General features: G+C 46.4%; 2 protein-coding genes and 1 long non-coding RNA gene across 6 annotated transcripts; 1 reads left to right on the top strand and 2 right to left on the bottom strand.

The window, feature by feature from the left end:
- Window positions 1–1,129: 1,129 nt before the first annotated feature.
- klhl43 (kelch-like family member 43) lies at window positions 1,130–12,488 on the top strand. Of its 2 annotated transcripts, XM_086192578.1 has the most exons (7): window positions 1,130–1,294; window positions 6,799–7,388; window positions 7,475–7,623; window positions 8,517–8,863; window positions 10,593–10,892; window positions 10,977–11,152; window positions 11,329–12,488. In XM_086192578.1, exons 2-7 carry the CDS (start codon window positions 7,075–7,077, stop codon window positions 12,125–12,127), a joined length of 2,085 nt encoding a protein of 694 aa, XP_086048704.1. In that variant the 5' UTR covers window positions 1,130–1,294; window positions 6,799–7,074; the 3' UTR covers window positions 12,128–12,488. The 2 variants fall into 2 exon arrangements, with proteins under 2 accessions (XP_086048704.1, XP_086048705.1); XM_086192579.1 differs by lacking the exon at window positions 1,130–1,294 and having other exon boundaries at window positions 6,755–7,388.
- On the bottom strand, window positions 8,425–11,309 carry LOC147240398 (uncharacterized). 3 transcript variants are annotated; one of them, XR_015111122.1, is made up of 4 exons: window positions 10,217–11,309; window positions 9,984–10,084; window positions 8,941–9,016; window positions 8,425–8,856 (listed from the first exon to the last, which is right to left on the bottom strand). It is a non-coding gene; the product is annotated as an uncharacterized LOC147240398 (long non-coding RNA). The 3 variants fall into 3 exon arrangements; XR_015111123.1 differs by having other exon boundaries at window positions 9,984–10,040; XR_015111121.1 differs by having other exon boundaries at window positions 9,984–11,309.
- A 2,358-nt stretch (window positions 12,489–14,846) lies between the features above and the next one.
- rpl11 (ribosomal protein L11) lies at window positions 14,847–18,932 on the bottom strand. The gene is made up of 6 exons (XM_086192577.1): window positions 18,830–18,932; window positions 18,015–18,165; window positions 17,719–17,825; window positions 17,044–17,175; window positions 15,395–15,505; window positions 14,847–15,004 (listed from the first exon to the last, which is right to left on the bottom strand). Exons 1-6 carry the CDS (start codon window positions 18,833–18,835, stop codon window positions 14,975–14,977), a joined length of 537 nt encoding a protein of 178 aa, XP_086048703.1. The 5' UTR covers window positions 18,836–18,932; the 3' UTR covers window positions 14,847–14,974.
- Window positions 18,933–20,180: the final 1,248 nt, after the last annotated feature.

Raw genomic sequence — 20,180 nt, 5'->3', positions numbered from 1 at the left:
CTCTTTTTCCCCCTAACATTCATTTTTCCTCCATATTGAATGTTTATTCAGTCTTAATAACTTGAAACAGTCAATGATAATTACCAAAATTTGCCACGACACCAAAACAGTGAATAAATGAAGCTTGAACTGTTCCAGTTGCCTGTATTGAACCTCGTTGTGCGACTTGTGGCCACTGGGGGGCAGCAGAAACAAGTTGTGAGCACAACTTCAACTCAACACTCCAGATGTTATTAGTTTTTGTGTGAAAACAAACAAACAAACAAACAAACAAACAACTGCCCAAATTGAAGACATGTTGATTTTAATTCAGTAGCTAGAGTGTCAGGAGGTGTTTGATCAGTTAAGAGAGAAGAGAGAGTGAATGTCAGAGCAAAGACGCGCCGGACAATCGAATCTAGACATGGGTTTGTTTGCTCTCTAACACTTTTAGAATCATTTTTGGAGAATGTTTGGAGGAACATTTGGGCAACAAATGGAAAAAAATAAAATTCCTTGGAAAACATGACCAGAATATTGCATGTAATATTCACAGAACATTTTAAGAACAAGAAAATCAGCTTAGTTCAACATCAAAAGTTAGATTTTAGATGATGGTTAACATTCAGAACAATAAGACACCGTAGTCGCATGTAGCAAGTATAGACTACACATTTCAGTTTAGTTCTTTTTTTCTAACATTAAAAAAACAACAAAAACTACAAAATAAGTAACCACATTCCTGTCCACCACTGTTGACATAATCCCCCCCCCCCCAAAAAAAAAGAAAACAAAAAAAAGAAAAACAACAACTTGAGATTCTTGTTTTGGTACCTGAGGTGAGGTGAGATTTTAATTCCAAAGCCTAACAAATAAATAAATAAATAAATCATCATGAATATCTTTTAAACCCTGACAAACATGAGCCACATATGCCTCAGGGCCGTGGCTGGGGGGGGGGGGGGGGGGGGGGGCTGGGGGGGGGGTGAGGCGGGTGAGGAGACCTCTTATGGGAGGGCACTGCTGGTTCCTCTATTTGGTCATGGAGGTGGATGTCGGAGGCGGTTTAGGCAGGACTTGGAGCGGTGGATCCTACACGTCACTTCCATCGTTCGGACCCTGATTTCCCTCTGACTTTGACTAACACACACACACACACACACACATACACACACACACACACACACAGCACTCTGATCAACTGACAGAGGGACGTGGCAGAGAGGAACCCGAGAGAGAACATCAACAAAGCAAAAGAAAGACTCACGAAGAAGAAGAAGAAGAAGAAGAAGGAGTTACAAGGAAGGAGAAGCAGGTAAACGAACCTCACACCTCCGGTTGAATCCAGTGGAGATTAAAAGCACTTTTTATGTTTATTTTCACTGCAAACTCTCCAGCGTGAAAACAAACCCAGGCTAACACACCGTTAAAGACAGAAGCCTCCTATCTAACGATGCATCCGTGAACTCAGTCGGTGCTGAATGGAAACAACGCGAAGCAGCTGCTGCGGGGTTCCTACAGGGGGTGTCTGTCCTTCTGTTTCCACTCCTTAACTGTAAAAACACACACGTACACACACTCACATAGGTACTGCATGTCTCAGCACCTATAAATACCCTCATGAGATATTCAAAGGCATCCAGAAAGTGGTGTTGATGGACGCCGTGAGGTTTTCCTTGTGTGTGTGTGTGTGTGTGTGTGTGTGTGTGTGTGTGTGTGTGTGTGTGTGTATAAACAAATTAGCTTGATACAGAACTACTGCAGTATTTAGGGTACCATTCAGCTTTGGGCCGAGGAAGGAAACGTTAAAGTTTGGGGTACATCTGTGTGAGGGGCCACGTTCACTCCCTCATGTTCAGCACAAACCCCCTGAATGTGGAAAGCTGCCGCTTTTCCCCGTTGTGTTTGTGCGAGGTCACCTTGGCGGGAGCGCGGGCTCTCCTAGGATCCGCGAGTTGTTCAGTGTCATGTTGTTGTTGTTGTTGTTGTTTAAACAGAAAAAAGTTGTTTAATGGGTTTAAACAATTTAAAAAAAAAAAAAAACCTGAATTTTCTGCCTCAGCAGGAGTGACGTATGCGGGGTAGTTCAGGCTTTGAAGCTGTGATGAAATCAGGGCTGACGTCTGGTCCAGGGGCGTAGCCGCCACTCGTGAGCGTTTATACTCGTGCACCGGCGCGCCAGAGTCCTAAAACCTGCTTATAAGTCAGCACTGGTGAACTTTGGCTCCCGCCTTTCAAAGTCAGTGTTTGTGTTTGTTTGTTTTTGAAGCGACTGAAACAACTCTAACGTTTTGTTAGGTGACCACCAAAAAAAAAAAAAACTAGTTAAAAGGCGGCGATGAAATCGTGGGTCTGTGGTGGCGTTGGCCCGCAGCGCGACGTTAGCTTGGTACTCCGGACGGTTGCATGTACGCTTCAAATATTATAAAAGGCCTGCTCATTTCTTGAGATTGTGCGTAATAAACTCTTGTTAATCACGGAGACGGATTTTTGTCCTCGTTTTTGTTGGTAGAAAAATATAACCCTGAAAAAAAAATCTCCTGAGCTGAGCTCCACCTGAGTCCGAGGCGTGAGACTAACTTCTGAAATGCTGCAGGTCTACAGGGACGTTCACTCCCAGAGTGGCGGGAAGCGTCCGAGTCCTCGGCCAGATTCAACCCCTCGCTGCTGTGTTTCTGTGCCAAAGCTCCCTGCACCTCTGGGCCGCCCCGTAGGTTCTTTACTCTCTGTAAAGCGACTATTTACTGGTTTTCACTTTGCTTTAGAACTTTATCAGGTCTTCAAACGTCTCAGGATCTCACCGCCTCGCGTCAAGTAGGAGGTTTTCGTCAGTCGCACCATGGAAACCGAAGTATCTTTTTGTACTTTTTTTTTAACTACTTTGTACCTCATTCGTGACGTTTTCTTATCCTCAAATGGGTTCTTATACACTTGGGACTTGAACCTTTAAAAAAAAAAAAAAAAATTCTTAAAAAACAAAGCTTGATGGTTCATGAAAGCGCCCTGCTGCTGACATCGATGGCGTTCATCTTATGAGGAGGCTCGCCCAGGCTGGTAAAGAGTCTGTGACCTGTTGGGTCCTGCCTGTAAGACTAAACTGAGGGCCAATAAGTTGCGGTAGAACGAATTTGCATATCAGACAAAATTCCTGAATGAGACAAAATGTTCCCTACTGGTTAGTTAAGATGGCGATCAGAGCCTGAAACTCTTCCATCCTCGCTGTTATTGATGTCATCATGATGTTCATTCAACTTTTGATCAACCTGCTCGTGAACTCAGCAACACACCAAAATTGCTGCAAGTGACCCCCCCCCCGCTGTGTCTCTGAACTTGGGTCTTTCTAAATAGCACACGCTAACTGGGGGGGGGGGGGGGGGGGGCGTTTGCAGCTCCACACATGGACAGACGGGGTCAGGAGGCGGGAGCGTCCAGGACAGAGCAGCAGCTGTCGCCGGTGTCATTTGAAGAGGAGGAGCTCGTCCAGCCCCCCCCCCCCCCCCCCCCAACAGTTGTAGCTGCAGAGCCGTCAGACTAAAAGTTTGAATGAGAGCTTTTTTTTTTTTCTTTTTTTTTTCAAATCATCTCAGAAACATTTCCAGATTTTCAACCGTTTATTCCCGCCAGAAATTCATGCATTCATCACCAGTTGCTTGGCAAACTATAATTCCTCCCTCCTCCGTCTCTGGACTGATGTAAAACTTGGGTTTAACTCATCCGGGAGACCTGCTGACGTGAAGTGTAATTACATTCTTAAAGTTTTCAGATGGCTATGTTTTCCTTAGCGTTTTTTTTTTTTTTTTTTACATCCATCCTCATCGTACTCATATTTTCAAAAACAGACATTCCAAACTTCCGTTTCAGTGCATTTGAAAAGAATTATCCATTGCTTTTCCTCTCATTTTGCGCCACTGTGCGCCTTCACTCCATCAGGACCAACAGGACAACGCTGAGAGAAGACGGCGGGTGACATGTAATCCTGCCGTTTAAGGGTTAAATTGCTCAAATTGCTTTGAAACAGGAGTGATTTGATTTGGTTTGATCTGATTTAGTACCTTTGTTCAAAAAAAAATAAAAACCTGAGAAGGCTGGTGACATGACAATGACATAAAAACTTGCGGTCTAAAAACAAAATGGAGGCTAAAACATATAAACACCAGAACAAGGAACCACGTGTTGAGCGACTCGGGGCATGAAAATAACCTTTGCTCTGCAGGGATCAGCAGTCAGAAATAATCTGAGCCCCAGGAAGGTCCAGCAAGCAGCTGCTCCGTCATCCACCATCCTGGGACAGCAGACGTCAGCCGCCCCCCCCCCCCCCCCCCAAACCCTCCACCATCATCCTCACCATCGTCACGGTTACAGTGTGTCGCACTGTAAACGGCAGACAACAACGGCATCTCCTTTCAAAACAAAAGCCCAAAGTTCTCATCGGTAGCCTCGGGGAAATGGCTGTGAGGTTAAAAAAAAAAAAAAAAATCATAAATAGATTAAATTTTTTTTTTTAAATATAACCAAAATGAGAAATAAAAGCCTTGAATATCAAAACAATGAGCGGGCTAATTTGGGAACAAATATGCTTAGAACTCGAAGAATAAAGGAGTAAGACTCTATTCCATAGAATAAATCTATTTGGTATTTCCCGTATTTTAAATATCCTGCTTTGCACTGCGTATATTTAGATACTTCATCACGTCATTTGTGCATCTTGAGAAGCAAACCCTTTTCTCCGAAAGGGCTCAGGTTTCATGGCGGCTTGTTAATGGTTGCTAATGGCAACCTGACCCAATCAGCGTAACCGCTGATTGGGTCTTTATCTAATTCAGGGCAGGTCGTTCCAGTGTGTAAGGACAGACGGAGGGTAATCCAAGAGCCACCGTCGCTGCTTCGGCCCGGCACGTTTATTTATAGTCTGACCTTCGTGTGTTTGTGAGGGAATCTGGTTTAAGATTCTAAAAGCCCAACAAAAGCAAAGCGTTTGTCTTTTTATTTTTAAAGTTTACAAAAGACAATCAAGCCACCTAAAAGACAACAAGTGCATCGTTTGAGTCACCGCCAGCTGTTCCTGCTCTGGTTTGAAGACGCTGAATTGCGTGGGGGCACGACGATGTCATACTGCTGGAGAGCTAACGGTTTAAACGACTGCTGCTTTTTTTCCCCCCATTTTTACGCCTCTGTTTTGGGTTCACTCTCTGTCCCATATCTCAGATACAACTTGAATTCAACTAGAATTTTTTTTTCTTCAGATTTAGCATTATTTCATTTATTTGTATGGGGAACAAACGGATAATTCAGCTTCGTTGCAGCGACGTGCTCGTTTTGCATCTTCCCTGTTACTACTACTCATAAACTGCATTTTAACAAAATATATCCAGGAACTTCACATACATGATTTATCCCATTTCATTTCAGACTGTGAATACTAGCGCTTAAACCTGATCCCTCCGTTCTGTGTCATCCTCCCCTCACTGCTGTAAACACGAGTGAGATTCCCCGGCTGCCCGGTGGTCTGCGGTTTGAAACCCCGCTGTACAACACAAACCTGACCCTGGGCTTGGTCTCTGGACCAGAGGACACTCGCTCCTGTCATTCACGCCGTCGTAGCGTTCAGACGTGACCTTCGGCCGAAGTAGCAAAGGAGTCAATGTGCTGACCCGCTGCTGTGCTGCTGCGAGATTAGCAAGAACAAGATGGCGACATGAAACTTTGGTCCTTTATCAAGAGCGTAATTAGACCTTGAAGTGACTGTCTTCTTATCTGCAGAGGTCCAACTGAGGCGTGGCTAAGCCAGCCCACTCCAAGAGTTCACAATTTGATAAAAGACGATTCGTACGTGAAGCCTCTCACCCAGAGCAGTAATCTGCACGTCGGACTTGATCATCAACATTTAGGGTAGACTGGCATCACTGAGGTATCCAAGTCACTTACACACAGCACTCGATCCAGTTCTTGTTCCCTTCTAAACTTTATCTTAAAATCAAGACGAGGTTTGGAGTCAAACCTCTTTAATTTAATGCTGATGCCTTTTATCTTCAGAGTACAGAGTCTTCCGAACATCCCATCCACCGTACGTCTGTCACTTTTGATGTTTCCACCTTCACCTCCTACACATTCTTATTTGCTTCTTTACCTTTTTATTTTATACTTTTTTTTTTTTTTGGTGCTTGTAAAGTATTGTTTGTTGAAATGCTGGTGGATTATATCACTTCTTTTTTTTTTGGGGGGGGGGGGGGGTGTATGAATTTTTTCCAAGACCCAACCCTAACCACTGATGCGAATATCAGCATTTTACCAACTGGAATTGTCCCCGGTTGCATATATCACCTCCAGTGAATAATCTTGTATAATCTTTAAGTATTTTTATGTCCCTGAAAGTGGAAACTGGGGGGAGGGGTAAACAGGAGCAGCCACGATAACGGGGGCAGGCACCTACCCAGACAGTTGACATATTTAGGGCCTGATCTGGAACATTCACGGCTCAGTTACGGCCCATGCAAGTGTCAAGTGGTCCAGACGAGGGCCCAGATGTGATGAACGGGGCTTGATTCTGGTCAGACGTGGGCCAGATAAGGTGAACGTGTCACTCAGCTCGTCGCCTCCCACCCTCCAGAGTCAATGCCGTCAAACGTGGTTCAAAGGGGAGCTGAACTGAGAGCAGGTGTGGGCCACATTTGGCCCAAACACCCCCGCCTGTACGGGTGATCGGCTCCTCCAGAATCATTTTACCACAGCCTCCAAGTGACTGGGGTGTAGAGACTGTGCTTACAAAAGCGACTGATCAAAGCAGAGTTAGAGCAACGGATGCGCCCTCTTCCCTTTCAGGTGCTGTGTGCTGTGTTAACCTGAAACCACCAAGGAGATCCTGACTGACCTTCCTTCCTTGATCCGCCAAGAAGAAAACACTGACACGCCACCGCAGCGAGAGGCAGCTGTCCGGGAGAGGAAGTCAGCGCTGACCTTGGTTTCAGGGAGCGTATTTATTTTTATTTGTTGATCAGTTGGATTATTAGCAAGTGAGCCAGCGTCCTTGTCAGTACAGAGGTCAACTCTGTCAGCTTCACCCACCGCAGACAAGAGACAAACCACAAGAGCCAAACTATGGCCCCCAAGAAGAAGGCCTCACGCCAGAAGAAGGTTGGCACCGACACCATCTCTCAGGACGTCGTGGAGACCACTCCTCTCCCAGTGAAGGTAGAGAGGCGTGGTGACGGCGTGGTGGTGGTGGAGAGCGGTGTGAAGAAGATCGAGCAGATGGCGGCGTTGGACATCGCTCAGCTGAACAGCCTCAACTTGCCACTGCCACCGCCTGTCATCAAGCCTGGAGAGAGAGGCCTGGGCCTGGGCAGCGAGCTGACCCGACCCCTGCACGGTAACGCCCTGCTGGAGGAGCTCAGCAAGATGCGGCAGGAGAAGTACGCTCCACTCCTAACACCTGACTCATGCGTGCGTTCATTCGCGCGTCACTGCCGTGGGAAACTGTATCTCTGTGTGTCAACAGGTTCCTGACCGATCTGGAGTTGGGCTGCAAGACCAAAGCCTTTGACGTCCACAAGCTGGTCATCTCTTCAGTTAGTCAGTATTTCAGGGAGATTCTGGCCAAAGAGCCCGACATGAAGCGCCTGGAGTTCCCCTCCCTCTCCCCTCTCGGTAGGCCTATCCCCATAAAATCCATTATCCATCCATTTTCTACACCACTTATCCGTTAGGGGTCGTTGGGGGGGTGGGTGGGTGGAGCTTATCCCAGCTGAAATTGGTAGAGCGACGGGTTGCCAGTCCATCGCAGGGCCATCAGGAGCAATTAGGGGTTCGGTATCTTGCTCAAGGACACTCGGACATGGTCACCAGGGGAAGTGAGGATCGAACCAGCGACCCTTCGGTTGCTGGACGGCCACTCGACCCATGAGCCATCATGTTGAGAGAAAAAAGAAAATCAGCCATTGTCGAATTGATCCTCCTTTAGAGCGTAAATGAAAAAACACAAAATGACCTTTGAACTCTCAACAGATACCAAGTAGAAAATACTTCAAACCCCTGTGAACAAGCACGACTTCAGCCTGCTGAGAGTTTACAGGCGCTCTCCTTTTTCGTCCCAGCGTGATCTGACCTCCAAACTCAGGATGAGTGCTGGCCACCACTTTTCAAGGTGATCCGACCAAACATCGTGATACTGATTCGTGCAACGTCCGCATCAATGCCTCCAAGTGCTTTTGCACAGGACGTCAAGCAATGAACAACTTTTTGAAAATGCTTGTTTTCTGGACGGAGTTCAAAGCGGTCCGGCTGAACCTGCAAGTCCGCCGTTTGTCACGTTAGGTTGGATAATTCAAATGTGGCCAGTCTCATTTTCATACAGGTTATTATGCATTTTACACGCAGGGAGCTCGAATGATTTATTGATGGGATGAAAAAAGGGCTGGATGGGCCAGAAAAAGAAAAATAAGGACATGCAAAGCGACTCTGGTGGAATAAATGAATTAAAAAGGAGATAGGAGTGATAATTCCCCTCGACATTAAACGACCCCTGACCTCTCCATCTACAGGCCTCGCCAATGTCATCACCTTTGCCTACCTGGGACGCGTCCACATGTCCCTCTACACCATCGGCTGCACTGTCTCTGCCGCCGCCACCCTGCAGATCCCCCAGCTACTCAAGATGTGCATGGACTTCCTCTTGGCTGAGCTCAACGTCCAGACCTGCGTGTACATCTGGAACATCGCCGCCGCCTACGGCCTGCTGCCCGTCTGCGACGCCGCCCGCCGATTTGTCCTGGACAACTTTGTGCAGTTTGCTGTGACGCCACTGTTCACCCAGCTGACCCTGGAACAGATCTCTGCCTTCCTGCAGGACGACTCCCTGGCGCTGCCCTCTGAGGTCACTGCCTTCCAGGTCAGAGGTCAAACATGACATTCAAAGGTCAAATGTTGAAATTTGTGAACAAACTCGAGAGGAAACGTTGGTGAGACCTTCAGAATTTCTGTCGCATTGCTGCCCCTTCCAGCAGGATGAAACTTTTTCAATCAACTTTATTCCAAATTCAACCTTTAAAAGAAAAAAAAAGAAAAAAAAAAAGAAACCATCCTGTGGATTACAAGTTTGATTTCATTCAGTTACATTTTTAAAACATCAATTTAAGTTTTACATTTAAGCGAGCGACATAATTTAGATTCAATTTCACTTCTCATGTCTTTTCTTGATATGTTTTGCTGCTGCCATGACATTTCTTCAGTTTTAATTACAATAAAAACGTTGGTGGTAATTTCTAAAAAGCAGATATTTCCCAAACGACCCGGAAACACTGAATAATGTAAACTGTAAACATAAAGTAAATACGTAAAGTCTAATGTGTGATTGTATGCTATTTAGAAATAAATAAGACCCAAATATAACTCATAAATTCTTACATACAGTGTGACAGTTAAGAGATTAATGGCCCCGCCCTCTCCGGGACAGAAATAAGGACCTAAAAATGTACACGCATGACTGTTAATGAGGTCGCTGACATCATCACACTTGACGGACGTGTACAGTAGAGCGTCACCCACATACAAGATATGGAGAAAAAGACCGATGGAAGATGACGGGGCCGTTTTCAAAAGGAGCAGCGTCACAAACATCGCTCCAAGTCTTTAGTTTAATGACAGTAACAAACAGACGGATCGAGGTCGCATCCTAACTGAGGGGAGATGCTGTGCCCTCTGGGAGCTGACACGTCCGTAATAACTCTTCAGCCCACGGCGGCCGTCCTGCTATTTCCATCCAGGCCTAAAATCAGACCCACCACCAGCTGCCCCAGGCCAAACACAGGCCCAGCAAATCATAGAGGCTTCCAAATGGAAACAGCCGCGGACAAGCGATGAGACGATAGTTGTATTTATAAACTGTCAATACGACTCGCATAGGGGGCCTCTCCCACCTCTGAGCCCCCGAGGGGAAAAATCCAGTAACCTTCCTGTTGTTGAAGTGATACTTCACCCAAACAACTGTAATTTGCTATTCAAGTACTCACAGTCAGATGTCTTGAATCTCCAGGAGACTTCTTCCCTCCTGCATGACTTCTTGGTGACTCCAGAGGTCAGAAACAACAGACACGTGTTTATTAGCCCGACGCTAAAGCAGATCGACAACGAAAAGCAAAACTGTCCAAAACATCCACTTACAAACTCTTGTGTTCTCTCGCAAACCAAAAAGTTACGTATTTGAAGCATAAATTGGCCAATTTATGTTTTAAATCTCACTTACGCTCACTGAGACAAGCAGGTGGCATTAGTTTCCTCTGTAGGGGGCTGGCCTGCTGTTTCCTCACGCTGCAGTGACTCACTACGACTCACAACTAAAAGTGGTACTACAACCCAAACCAGATTGACGCCAGCTTGGTAAGGTGTCCCTTTAAAGCGTAAACAAAGGAATCGTCCCTTGCTGAGCATCCATCTATTTTCTATTCCACTTATCCGTTAAGGGTCGCGGGGGGTGGAGCCTATCCCAGACATGGTCACCAAGGGAAGTGAGGATCAAACCAGGAACCCTTTGGTTGCTCGACGGCCACGCTACGCTGCTGAACATGATCATCAAATTGTTAATTCTTCATCCTCATCCTGGTAAATCTGTCTCTCTCCAGCTGGCCATGAAGTGGCTTGACTTTGACTCCACCCGTCAGCCTCATGCCGCCGAGCTCCTTTCCCATGTTCGCTTTGAGACCATCCCAGCCAGCGAGTTGGTGAGCCAGATCCAGCCGGTGCCCCGCATGATGCTGGACCCTCAGTGTCACCGCCTGCTGGTGGATGCCATGAACTACCACCTGCTACCTTACCAGCAGAACACCCTGCAGTCCAGACGCACGCAAGTCCGCGCCAGTCAGCCCACTTTGCTCACCATTGGCGGCCGGCCATCCCTCACTGAGCGCGCTCTCAGCCGTGAGGTTAGTGCTTCGTGTGGCGCGTGTACGAGTTCTCCTAGAAAACCGAAGAAAATCCCATACCGACCTTTGACCCTTTGTTCCCAGGTACTTTGGAGGGACCCTCGTGAGGGAGGAGCTACCTGGCGCCATCTTACCCAGCTGCCAGCAAAGAGTTTCAACCAGTGTGTGGCTGTGATGGACGGATTCTTATACGTGGCTGGCGGAGAGGACCAGAACGATGCTCGTAACCAGGCCAAGCACGCCGTCAGCACCCTCAGCAGGTAGAACTGTTTCTGGTAGACCAGCAGCTGCTGTTTGTGCAGGATTTACCTCTGGAGAGTTTTAACTTAAAACATTTCAACGTTGATCATATGATCACGAATTACCCATCAGAAAAGGTTGATTATTGGTCATATAATCTGTGTATCATTACACACAACTGACTTTCTCTCATCAGATACGACCCTCGCTTCAACACCTGGCTCCACCTGGCCAGCATGCGCCAGCGCCGTACCCACTTCTCTCTGGCAGCCAGTGGCGGACGCCTGTTTGCCATCGGCGGCCGCAACGTCGAGGGACTACTGGCCACCACCGAGAGCTACCTGCCTTCCTCCAACACCTGGCAGATGCGTGCACCCATGGAGACGCCCCGCTGCTGTCACTCCAGCTCAACCCTGCCCTCCGGAGACATCCTGGTGACGGGAGGGTACATCAACTGCGCCTATTCCCGATCGGTGGCATGCTACAGTATGGAGAGAGACTCCTGGACCGAGATGGCCTCCATGGAGATGCCTCGCGGCTGGCACTGCTCTGCTACTCTCGGAGGGAAGGTGTATGTGGTGGGAGGAAGCCAGCTGGGGCCGAGTGGTGAACGTGTGGATGTGCTGTCCATGGAAGTCTTCTCTCCGGAGAGTGGAGTGTGGTCCCGGGCCGCCCCTCTGCCACTGGGTGTGAGCACCGCTGGCCTGTCCCCTCTGTCCGACAAGCTGTACCTTTTGGGAGGCTGGAATGAAGCAGAGAAGCGCTACAAGGCTGCGGTCCAGAAGTACGACCCAGCTACTGACAGCTGGTCCATGGCGGAGGATCTGCCTGAACCCACGGTGGGAGTGTCTTGCTGCACGCTGTCCCTGCCACCTCGCCACGCACCGCGACGACAGCAGCACCGCAACACGCCTGCCCACGAAGACCAGCAGCAGGCTGGGAAAAACCGGAGCAGAGAGAGCAGCGTGACTCCATCCCAAATCATCACGGCATAGAGAGGCTGGAGGCCAACGACGGGACTAGAGGAGCAGAATCTGGAGGACTTCTGGATCATGCCGGCTCTTTTTAATGTTTTATACAACAATTATATTAATAATAACCATAATTACAGTAGTTTAACACACAAAACTTTGGCAACTTTTCTTGGAAATTTACACATTTATCATCTGTCCTATGTTTTTAGGTACAATTAACTAAAATGCAGGAACGAGAAGAAGGCTCGCATGGTCCAGTGTGTTCTCCGTGGGTGTTTGAGTGACGTGAAAAATGAAAAAACCTGGAGGGAATTGGCGAGTCGAGCAGGTGGAGGTGGAGGGGTTGAAGGGAGGATGACGAAGATGGAGAGACGGGAACAGAATCGGGCTGTTTGAAGGATTTGGCTTGGGGGGGGGGGGGGGGGGGGGGTCACTGTGAATCCAGAGGCAACGTGTGTACAAAAGTTGTATGTTGGCCGAGTGTGTGTGAAATCAAACGTGAATGTGAGCGAATGGCGAGTGTGTGGTTGCCGTTGGAAATGAGCCATTTACTGATTTAAATTCTCGATGATCGATTGATATCACTCATGAAGCAGGACAGCAGTAAGCTAACCAGTTTATTGTTTTATTTATTTATTCCTTAGTAGTGTAGCTCAATTGTGACAAAATTAAAACTAAAAAAAAAGAAACAGATGTAGCTTAATGATTTTTTTTTTTAAGTGCAATAGGATGGAGGGTGATGGCAAGTGAATGGACAAAGAGGAAATTAAGTGCACAAGTTCTTGTTTTTAACTCCACAATCAGAGAAAGGGGGGGGCGGGGTGTAAAAATGAAATAGCAAAGTAAGAAAAAAAGAAAAGAAAAATATAGCAAGTTTTGAAAAAATTGAAAAAAAAAGAGGACGTATGCTCATCTGTATTAAAACTGTTGCTGCACTTAAAATTTGTACCGAAACGAAGACAAACTCCCAAATGAGGAACCAGTGAGACTCCAGCATGCGCCAGTAACAACCGTCACAGTAAACGATCGACATCCCCGTGACAAAACGAGGCTAATCAGGCTCATTTAATCGGCTAAATCCCTTTGTACGTGTCTCCCTTGTAGCGCTGGATGAGCTGTGGTTGTGTGGGGTTTCACTGAATAAAGCCAATCTGATCAAAACATACCACTCCTGCCACTTTGTTTACTTTGTCTGTGCTGAATTCTGGGAAACGTAGTTGAGAAATGTATCACTTTATGTCCAACAGCTGTAAGACACACAGGGGAGTTTAGAGCATTAGAGGGTAGAGTTGGCAGTTCTCTCATATATATTTGCAGCTAGCAACCGTTAGCTTAGCTTGGCTAGGGTTAGCCAGGCTTATGGTGAGTGAACACTTGACAACTGTTCAATGGCTAAAAATCCCTCTGCCTTTACTGATAAAACTCAATACTTTATTTTCAATCAACCCACAATGTCTCATGTTTAATATATTCTAAGCTCAAATTTTTAAAAAAAGAAGAAAATTCTACTTTTTCAAGGATTAAGTGCTGCAATGTAGCCGTGTCAATTTAACACCGTTGCCAACCATTTCCATGTAGAGCTGCTAAAAGCTCAGAATTGTCTTTTTTTCCCGGCAGAAGAAAGACTAATTAGGATCGTCCAGAAATATGGAGAAGCAGTTACTCGTACTTTGAAAATACATGAAGCTGTAATAAAATTTAATATACAGGCACTTAAAATTTTTTTTTATTAGTGTTTCTGCTTAACTAGTCACAAATAAAATACACGATTCTATAGTTATGGGGTCATTTTTAATCCATCCATCGTCATCTTCCACTTATTCCTACATTAAGGGTCGTGCGGGGGGGCTGGAGCCTATCCCAGCGTCAACGGGCAAGAGGCGGGGTACACCCTGGACAGGTCGCCAGTCCATCGCAGGGCCAACATAGAGAGACGAACAACCATTCACACCTACAGTAAATCAGCCTCGTCCCCAATTGCATGTCTTTGAACTGTGGGAGGAAGCCGGAGTACCAGAGAGAACCCACACAGGAACAGGGAGAACATGGAGACTCACACAGAAAGATCCTGTGATGGAGCCGGGACTCGAACCCGGAACCTTCTTGCTGTGAGGCGACAGCGCTGACCACTGCACCACCGTGCAGCCTCATTTTTTAATCACACCAACTAATTTTTTTTCTTTTAAAGTATTGGTTATTTGATCTGATTAAAAAAAAAAAAAAAGGGACATTCCCAAGCAGAACAAAGTAAAAGTACCGCTTGGCAGGACGGTTACCCGCTTCCAAGTCAAGTATGACGAGAATTGTCAATATTCTCTAATCGCCATTTCAGATTTGACGGTTCTGACATTTACTTTGCAAATTTATAGTTATGACTCTCAGTTTACACACCGTAAGAGTATATCAAAGGGAACTCACCAGAACCCTTATTTAAATGTTCATGTCATATTATGGGCCAGTTTTCATTTACGAGGGGATGTCCCCACACCTCAACTAAACCTTCCCAAATCACACATGTAAAAAAAAAAAAAGAAAAACCTTTAAATGAACCCCTTTTATTTTGAGCTGATTTGTCATTCCCACTTTCCCAAACCCACGTATCCAAGTACTGAAAACATTTCATCCATGTGTTTGAAGAATGAGATTTCTCACAAATCAGGTTTTCACTTTGGCATCAGTTGAAACGTTTTACGACACCCCCCCCCCCGCACTCAGAGGAAGATCTTATTCTAAAATTGCCCTCCTAGCCGACGACGCTCTGAAACAAGTATTTATACTCAGGAATTCATCCAAAATGACAGACGGGGTTGTTTGTTTGTTTTTTTTCATTTTTTTATTCCTTTGTTACAAAGAGTGAAAGGTGGTCCTTTACTTGCCGGGGAGGATGATGCCGTCATACTGAAAGAGAAGAAAACAAGTTCATAGGTTTGAGTGTGAAAGAACCTTAAAAAAAGAAAAAAGAGGAGGTAACACGGCCACAGGTTCAATCTCATTCTGAGCCGCGGAGGACCAGGAGAGGTCTGAGCAGCCCCCGGGTCACTGGGCCACCAAGGTCCGTCAACGCCGCGTCACTGAAATTCCTTCAACTTCGTTTGTTTTAAAGAGCGACGTTCCTCCTGGTACACATCATTTCACGCCAACAAGAGATTTTCCTGCCAATGTTTACCCCGTTTCTTTCCTCCCGTTGTTTTTGTTTTGTTGTTGTTGTTGTGCTCATAGAAAACTGTCAGCTGACTTTCAGCTGCAGAACAAACTCACAGATCCAGCAGCAACGCTACCAACACTCACTTTCTGCTGGAACCAGCGCATGGCTTCCTCTTTGCGGATGCGGTGCCGGAAGCCGATGCGGCCTCTTTTCCGCTTCTTGTCAGCGATGCTGAAGCCGGGTCGGCCCAGAACCTGCACAAAGACGGGGGGGGGGTCAGAACACTTGATACCAACAGTAAATGTTTCAGCGACTGAGACGAAAGCTCCCTCGCCAATGAACTGAATGCTGGAAAACTGATTTGTGTACAATCCAGTGTCGTTTCTGCACTCCAAAGAGTTAAAGACTTCATTAGAAACATTCCAAGTTTGAAAACAACAAAACGCAATTGCAGGAAGGGTTAAATCCTTTATTACCTCCTCAAACGGCCTTTAGGAACCCAATAGTTGATCCAACATCTGAGCATTAATACTGATATCAAGAGTTGTTCACCCAACATTGACAGGTTCATGAATACTCAGACTCAGCAACAACAGTGACCCAACGACCAATAAGAACATTCCTTTTAGTTCACACACGTTAATAAAACTGATCGTCTAATCCTCGACACGTGGCGCCTCAAGGATTCCACCGTTGGTCTCATTTCCTCAACCGAGAGTTGAGGTGAGGATTAAATAGTAATAAAATAATTCAGGCAATCTCTAAAACACTGGGATTGAAATGTATGTTTGCGCTGCCAAAGGTTTGTTTTTTTTTTTTTTTTTGTAATTTCTACTAGCACCACATCCTCATCCTGGCCTTTCCAAACTGCAAATAAACACAGGTAATCAAAATCATCGACACCCCCCCCCCCCCACACACACACACACCCAGTGTGGCATCGGAAATTTGAGGCAATTTTAATTTCAAGGCATAATCCCAACACTGGAAGACAGCAGCTGATCCAGTGCAGTGAAAAGCCTGCATCTCACACCAAAGCCTGCGGCGCCGCTGCCACTGGGCCTAAAAACATTTCTGGAGGAAACCTTTGCGCCTTACATTCCTTCAGCTTCTTCCCCCATTCCCTTTATGCTTCATGACTTTGAGGCAAACTAAGATGCTCTTCAAGGTGATTCAAAAATAAATAAATATACAAAAAAAACAACAAAACCGAAGCATCTCAAAACTGAAAGCGACTCTTCACTTTGGGTGCGTTTCCACCGGCTCATTGGGTACCACGTCAGCGTGGGTGGGCTCACCAGCCGGGAGTTCCCCGATGTGATTTGTGTCACAACAACAGCAAGAGGACACGGAGGCGGCGTGACGCCTTTTGCTCGGTCTGTGGTTTTTGCTTAAACTAAAAGTGAGGGAGGACAGACTGGCGAGGCTTCAAGTGGTGAACCAGGACCCCCAAGAAAGGAATAAGAGACTTCACCGAGCCATGACCAGGATTCCACGAGGCCAGGATGATAGGAAGTAGACGACGCAAGCGGGTGAGTTACCCAACCAGCGCCCCGCTACGTGTTTACGTCACATTTTAGTCCCCGCTCGGCTCGCTTGGAACCCCAACAGAGCAGGGACCAAAATGGTAATGGTTAGTACCGTGTTGGGGCCGGTGGAAACGGGGCCAAACCGACTCAAGCCAAAGTGAGTCAGTGGAAACACGGCCTGTCTCTCATCTCCTCTGCAGACACACAAACAGTCTCACACACAACTTCCCAAATGCAGCAGCTGAAGCCGTTTGGTCTCTTACCACGTAGAAGTCCAGCCCGTAGATTCCGATGCTGGGGTCGTACTTGATGCCCAGATCGATGTGCTCCTGGATGCCAAAGCCAAAGTTCCCGGTATCAGAGAAGTTGTTCTTTCTCAACTCGTACTCACGCACCTGGAGGGAGCGGCGGGGGGAACGGTCACGACAGCAAACCAAAGAGCTTTCATTATCGAACCACTTCAAGATGAAAAGGCTCAAACAGGAATATCACACTCAGTAAGGCTGCGAATAAGAACTCAAAAGAATTCCTCTTGCGTCAGCTTGGAATTTCACCACAACTTGATGAGCCAAACGTCCTCAAGCCGTGAAGGTCATGAGAGAGAAACACGAAGCTCAGTGACGAACACCCAACTCCCAGTCATTATTCGCTGAATCAGACAAACTCTCGAGCAGCAGTTTTGAGACACACAGAGCAGTCAAACTGCTTTGAGGCGCAACTGTTGAGCCCTACAAACTGCTTTGACCCCGCTTTGGTTTTGATGTAGCTTGAGTGAGAAACCACCACCCACACAACATGGAAGGTTTAAGGTCAGTTTCCACAAGGAATCTCTGATTCTGCTCTGAAACATGAATGGAATATTCAGGGAGAAACTTCTTGAATGGCATATTGTCGATGTTAACATTTCCAGTGATACAAGGGAACATTGACCTACTGACCTTGAGTCCCTTCTCCAGGATCTCCTCGGCTTTGGCTCCACGGACGGTGCAGTGGACAGCAATCTTTTCATTTCTGCGGATGCCAAAAGATCTCACAGTGTAGCGGGCTGCAGGCGGAGGAAACGTCATTTATTAAACAGGGTCAGCTTAAACAAAAAGAACGCTTTTTCTGGCAGATTAAGACTTTTTCGGGACTTTACAGCCCTCGTTTAATGTGACGCAATGATTTTTTGGGTGTGCTTCCAAACAGGATGGGCCTCAAATGCCTCGTCTCTCCTCCACACACCAACACTCACCCTTGGAGAAGACAGGGGTCTGTCCGGTGAGCTGCTCCAGCACCTTGGCTGCACGCGTCAGCCTGTCTCCACTCTCACCCACACAGATGTTCAGGCAGAGCTTGCGGATTCGCAGCTCTCTCATGGGGTTCTCCTTCTTCTCACCCTGGTCCTGAGGAAAGAAATTCAAATGGTTCAATGACCCGCCTGGCAGAGTAGCAACAACAGGCCCGACAACCCAGCACCCAAATGGAGCGCCATTATCTGCTGCTTATCCACTGAGACGTTAACATGCTAATAGCTTCTCACAAGCAAGCAGCCTGGGTATTAACGTCATCCATCTTTTAATTCAATTCGCGTTTTATTAGCTCTGTGTCCTAAAATGTAACATCTAACATTCTTGAATCGTCACATGTCCGACCAGGAACATGTCCGTACATATCCCAACAGCTAGCTTTACCTGGAGAGAATACGAGCCGGGGAGTTAAACCAGAACCTCCGAACTACACAAAACTACCGACAACCAACGCGCTCCCTGGGATGATAAATTGTCATGAAATCACTGAAATGTCATCTTCATTGACCGCACTTAGTTCCGAGTATTGTGGGGAATGTGCTTTCCGGCAACTAGCTTGTTAGCATTACTCGGTTTCTACGTTTATGGGACTTCCGTGGAAAATATTGAGGAAATGCGACATTCGTTCAATCCTCCGTAAGTGTGTCTAAGCCCATGTGAGGGAAACAGCCGTGAAAGATGTCCCGAAGAGCCGATGATTGTGGATTTCAACCCCTGCATTGCCTTTACAATACGCCGTATGATGTGAGGTAAGACTCACCGCCATGTTGGATCACTAGAAGAGGACGTTACGCTTCCGGCGGACCAAATTTATAACAATGTGTTCACTGCAAATATGCCCGGACATCGTGGAACACTGCGAAGGTTCCGCTTTGTGCATGAACGTCAAACTAATCACGTAGTTATTGGAAATAGATAATTAAATTTTAAAAAATAAATACATATAACACATTATATGCCTTTCCACACTCTGTATTTAAAAAGTATTTACATATTTTATGAGTCTGATCTGTTGAAAGGTCTAAGTTATCATTAACGTTTATATTTGTATCACTCTCAGTGGTATCTTGTTCAGTTGTTTCATAGACATTTGATTTCTTGTCAAACTATAGGGTGCCAGCTATGAATTTTCCAAACATTCTGTTTTCATTCATGATGACACTTTCGCATGTAAGTGAGAATTAGTGATGACACTGTTGCAAAATTCTTGTACAGGGTTGTTGTGCAAGCCCACATATGGAGCAGTGGTGCATTGTATTTATGTCAGCAAACAATATGATGTTCATACTTACATTTCTCACTCCCTGCAACAGAATGACCACCAGGTCAGGGTTTACCCCGCCTCTCACCCAGCGTCACCTGACTGTATGACCTCTCTGACACCACATGACTGTCGCCTGGCAGGCAATTTGTTCGTTTGGCCAACATCAGTGTTCCAGGTCACGAATGTTTATGGCATATATGTGACAGATTGGATGAATGAACAAATTAGTTGAACAATTTTTCAGAGCAGTGTGGAGTTTGAACTTGGAATCATCTCTGTAACTTTTGATCAACAAAAGCTTTATGTATAGTGCTCAATGTTTTGATGTAAGTGAATCGCTCTCACTTCCAATTCATGAACCTCATTGCCATTTTCACAGCACATGGAGTTTGTGTTTGTGGCAACTTTTTTTTTTTCAAGATTCAAGAACTTTATTTGTCGCATGTGGATGGACACAGCACACTCAGTGTAATGGGAGTGCGACAAACTCCCCAGTGTAAACTGTGCATTCTGGTGCTGCCCGGCTGGAAGGTGTCTGTTTTCGGTTAGCCCTCTGCTAACTTGGATTTAAATGATTTAATCTTGTAGTTCTTCTTGACGGCGGCACGGTGGAGCAGTGGTCAGCGCTGCCGCCTCCCATCAAGAAGGTTGTGGGTGGAGCCCCGGCTGCAGCACGGGGTCTTTCTGGGTGAGTCTCCATGTTCTCCCTGTTCCTGCTGGGTTCTCTCTGGTACTCCAGCTTCCTCCACAGTCCAAAGACATCAAGAGGGACCAGGTTAATCCAGACTCTAAATTGACCGTAGGCGTGGCTGGGAGAGCCAATGGTTGTCTGTCTCTATGTGTTGGC

Source organism: Aulostomus chinensis, chromosome 22, assembly GCF_037954235.1.
Source record: "Aulostomus chinensis isolate RoL2024-O1b breed Wild chromosome 22, RoL_Achi_v1.0, whole genome shotgun sequence".
In the NCBI taxonomy this organism is placed as follows: domain Eukaryota; kingdom Metazoa; phylum Chordata; class Actinopteri; order Syngnathiformes; family Aulostomidae; genus Aulostomus; species Aulostomus chinensis.
Note: the sequence above shows the minus strand (reverse complement) of the source record. Positions and strands in the feature narration are given on the sequence as shown.

What these genes read in the sequence shown, in the direction of transcription:
- rpl11 (XM_086192577.1), bottom strand. An exon ending in GACCCCTGTCTTCTCCAAGG is followed by an intron (nt 17,826 to 18,014) that starts GTGAGTGTTGGT and finishes CTCCGCCTGCAG; the next exon opens with CCCGCTACACTGTGAGATCT. An exon ending in TCCTGGAGAAGGGACTCAAG is followed by an intron (nt 17,176 to 17,718) that starts GTCAGTAGGTCA and finishes CGCTCCCTCCAG; the next exon opens with GTGCGTGAGTACGAGTTGAG.
- klhl43 (XM_086192578.1), top strand. Translation starts at nt 7,075, where the DNA reads ATGGCCCCCAAGAAGAAGGCCTCACGCCAGAAGAAGGTTGGCACCGAC. An exon ending in CTGAGGTCACTGCCTTCCAG is followed by an intron (nt 8,864 to 10,592) that starts GTCAGAGGTCAA and finishes GTCTCTCTCCAG; the next exon opens with CTGGCCATGAAGTGGCTTGA. An exon ending in AGCGCGCTCTCAGCCGTGAG is followed by an intron (nt 10,893 to 10,976) that starts GTTAGTGCTTCG and finishes CTTTGTTCCCAG; the next exon opens with GTACTTTGGAGGGACCCTCG.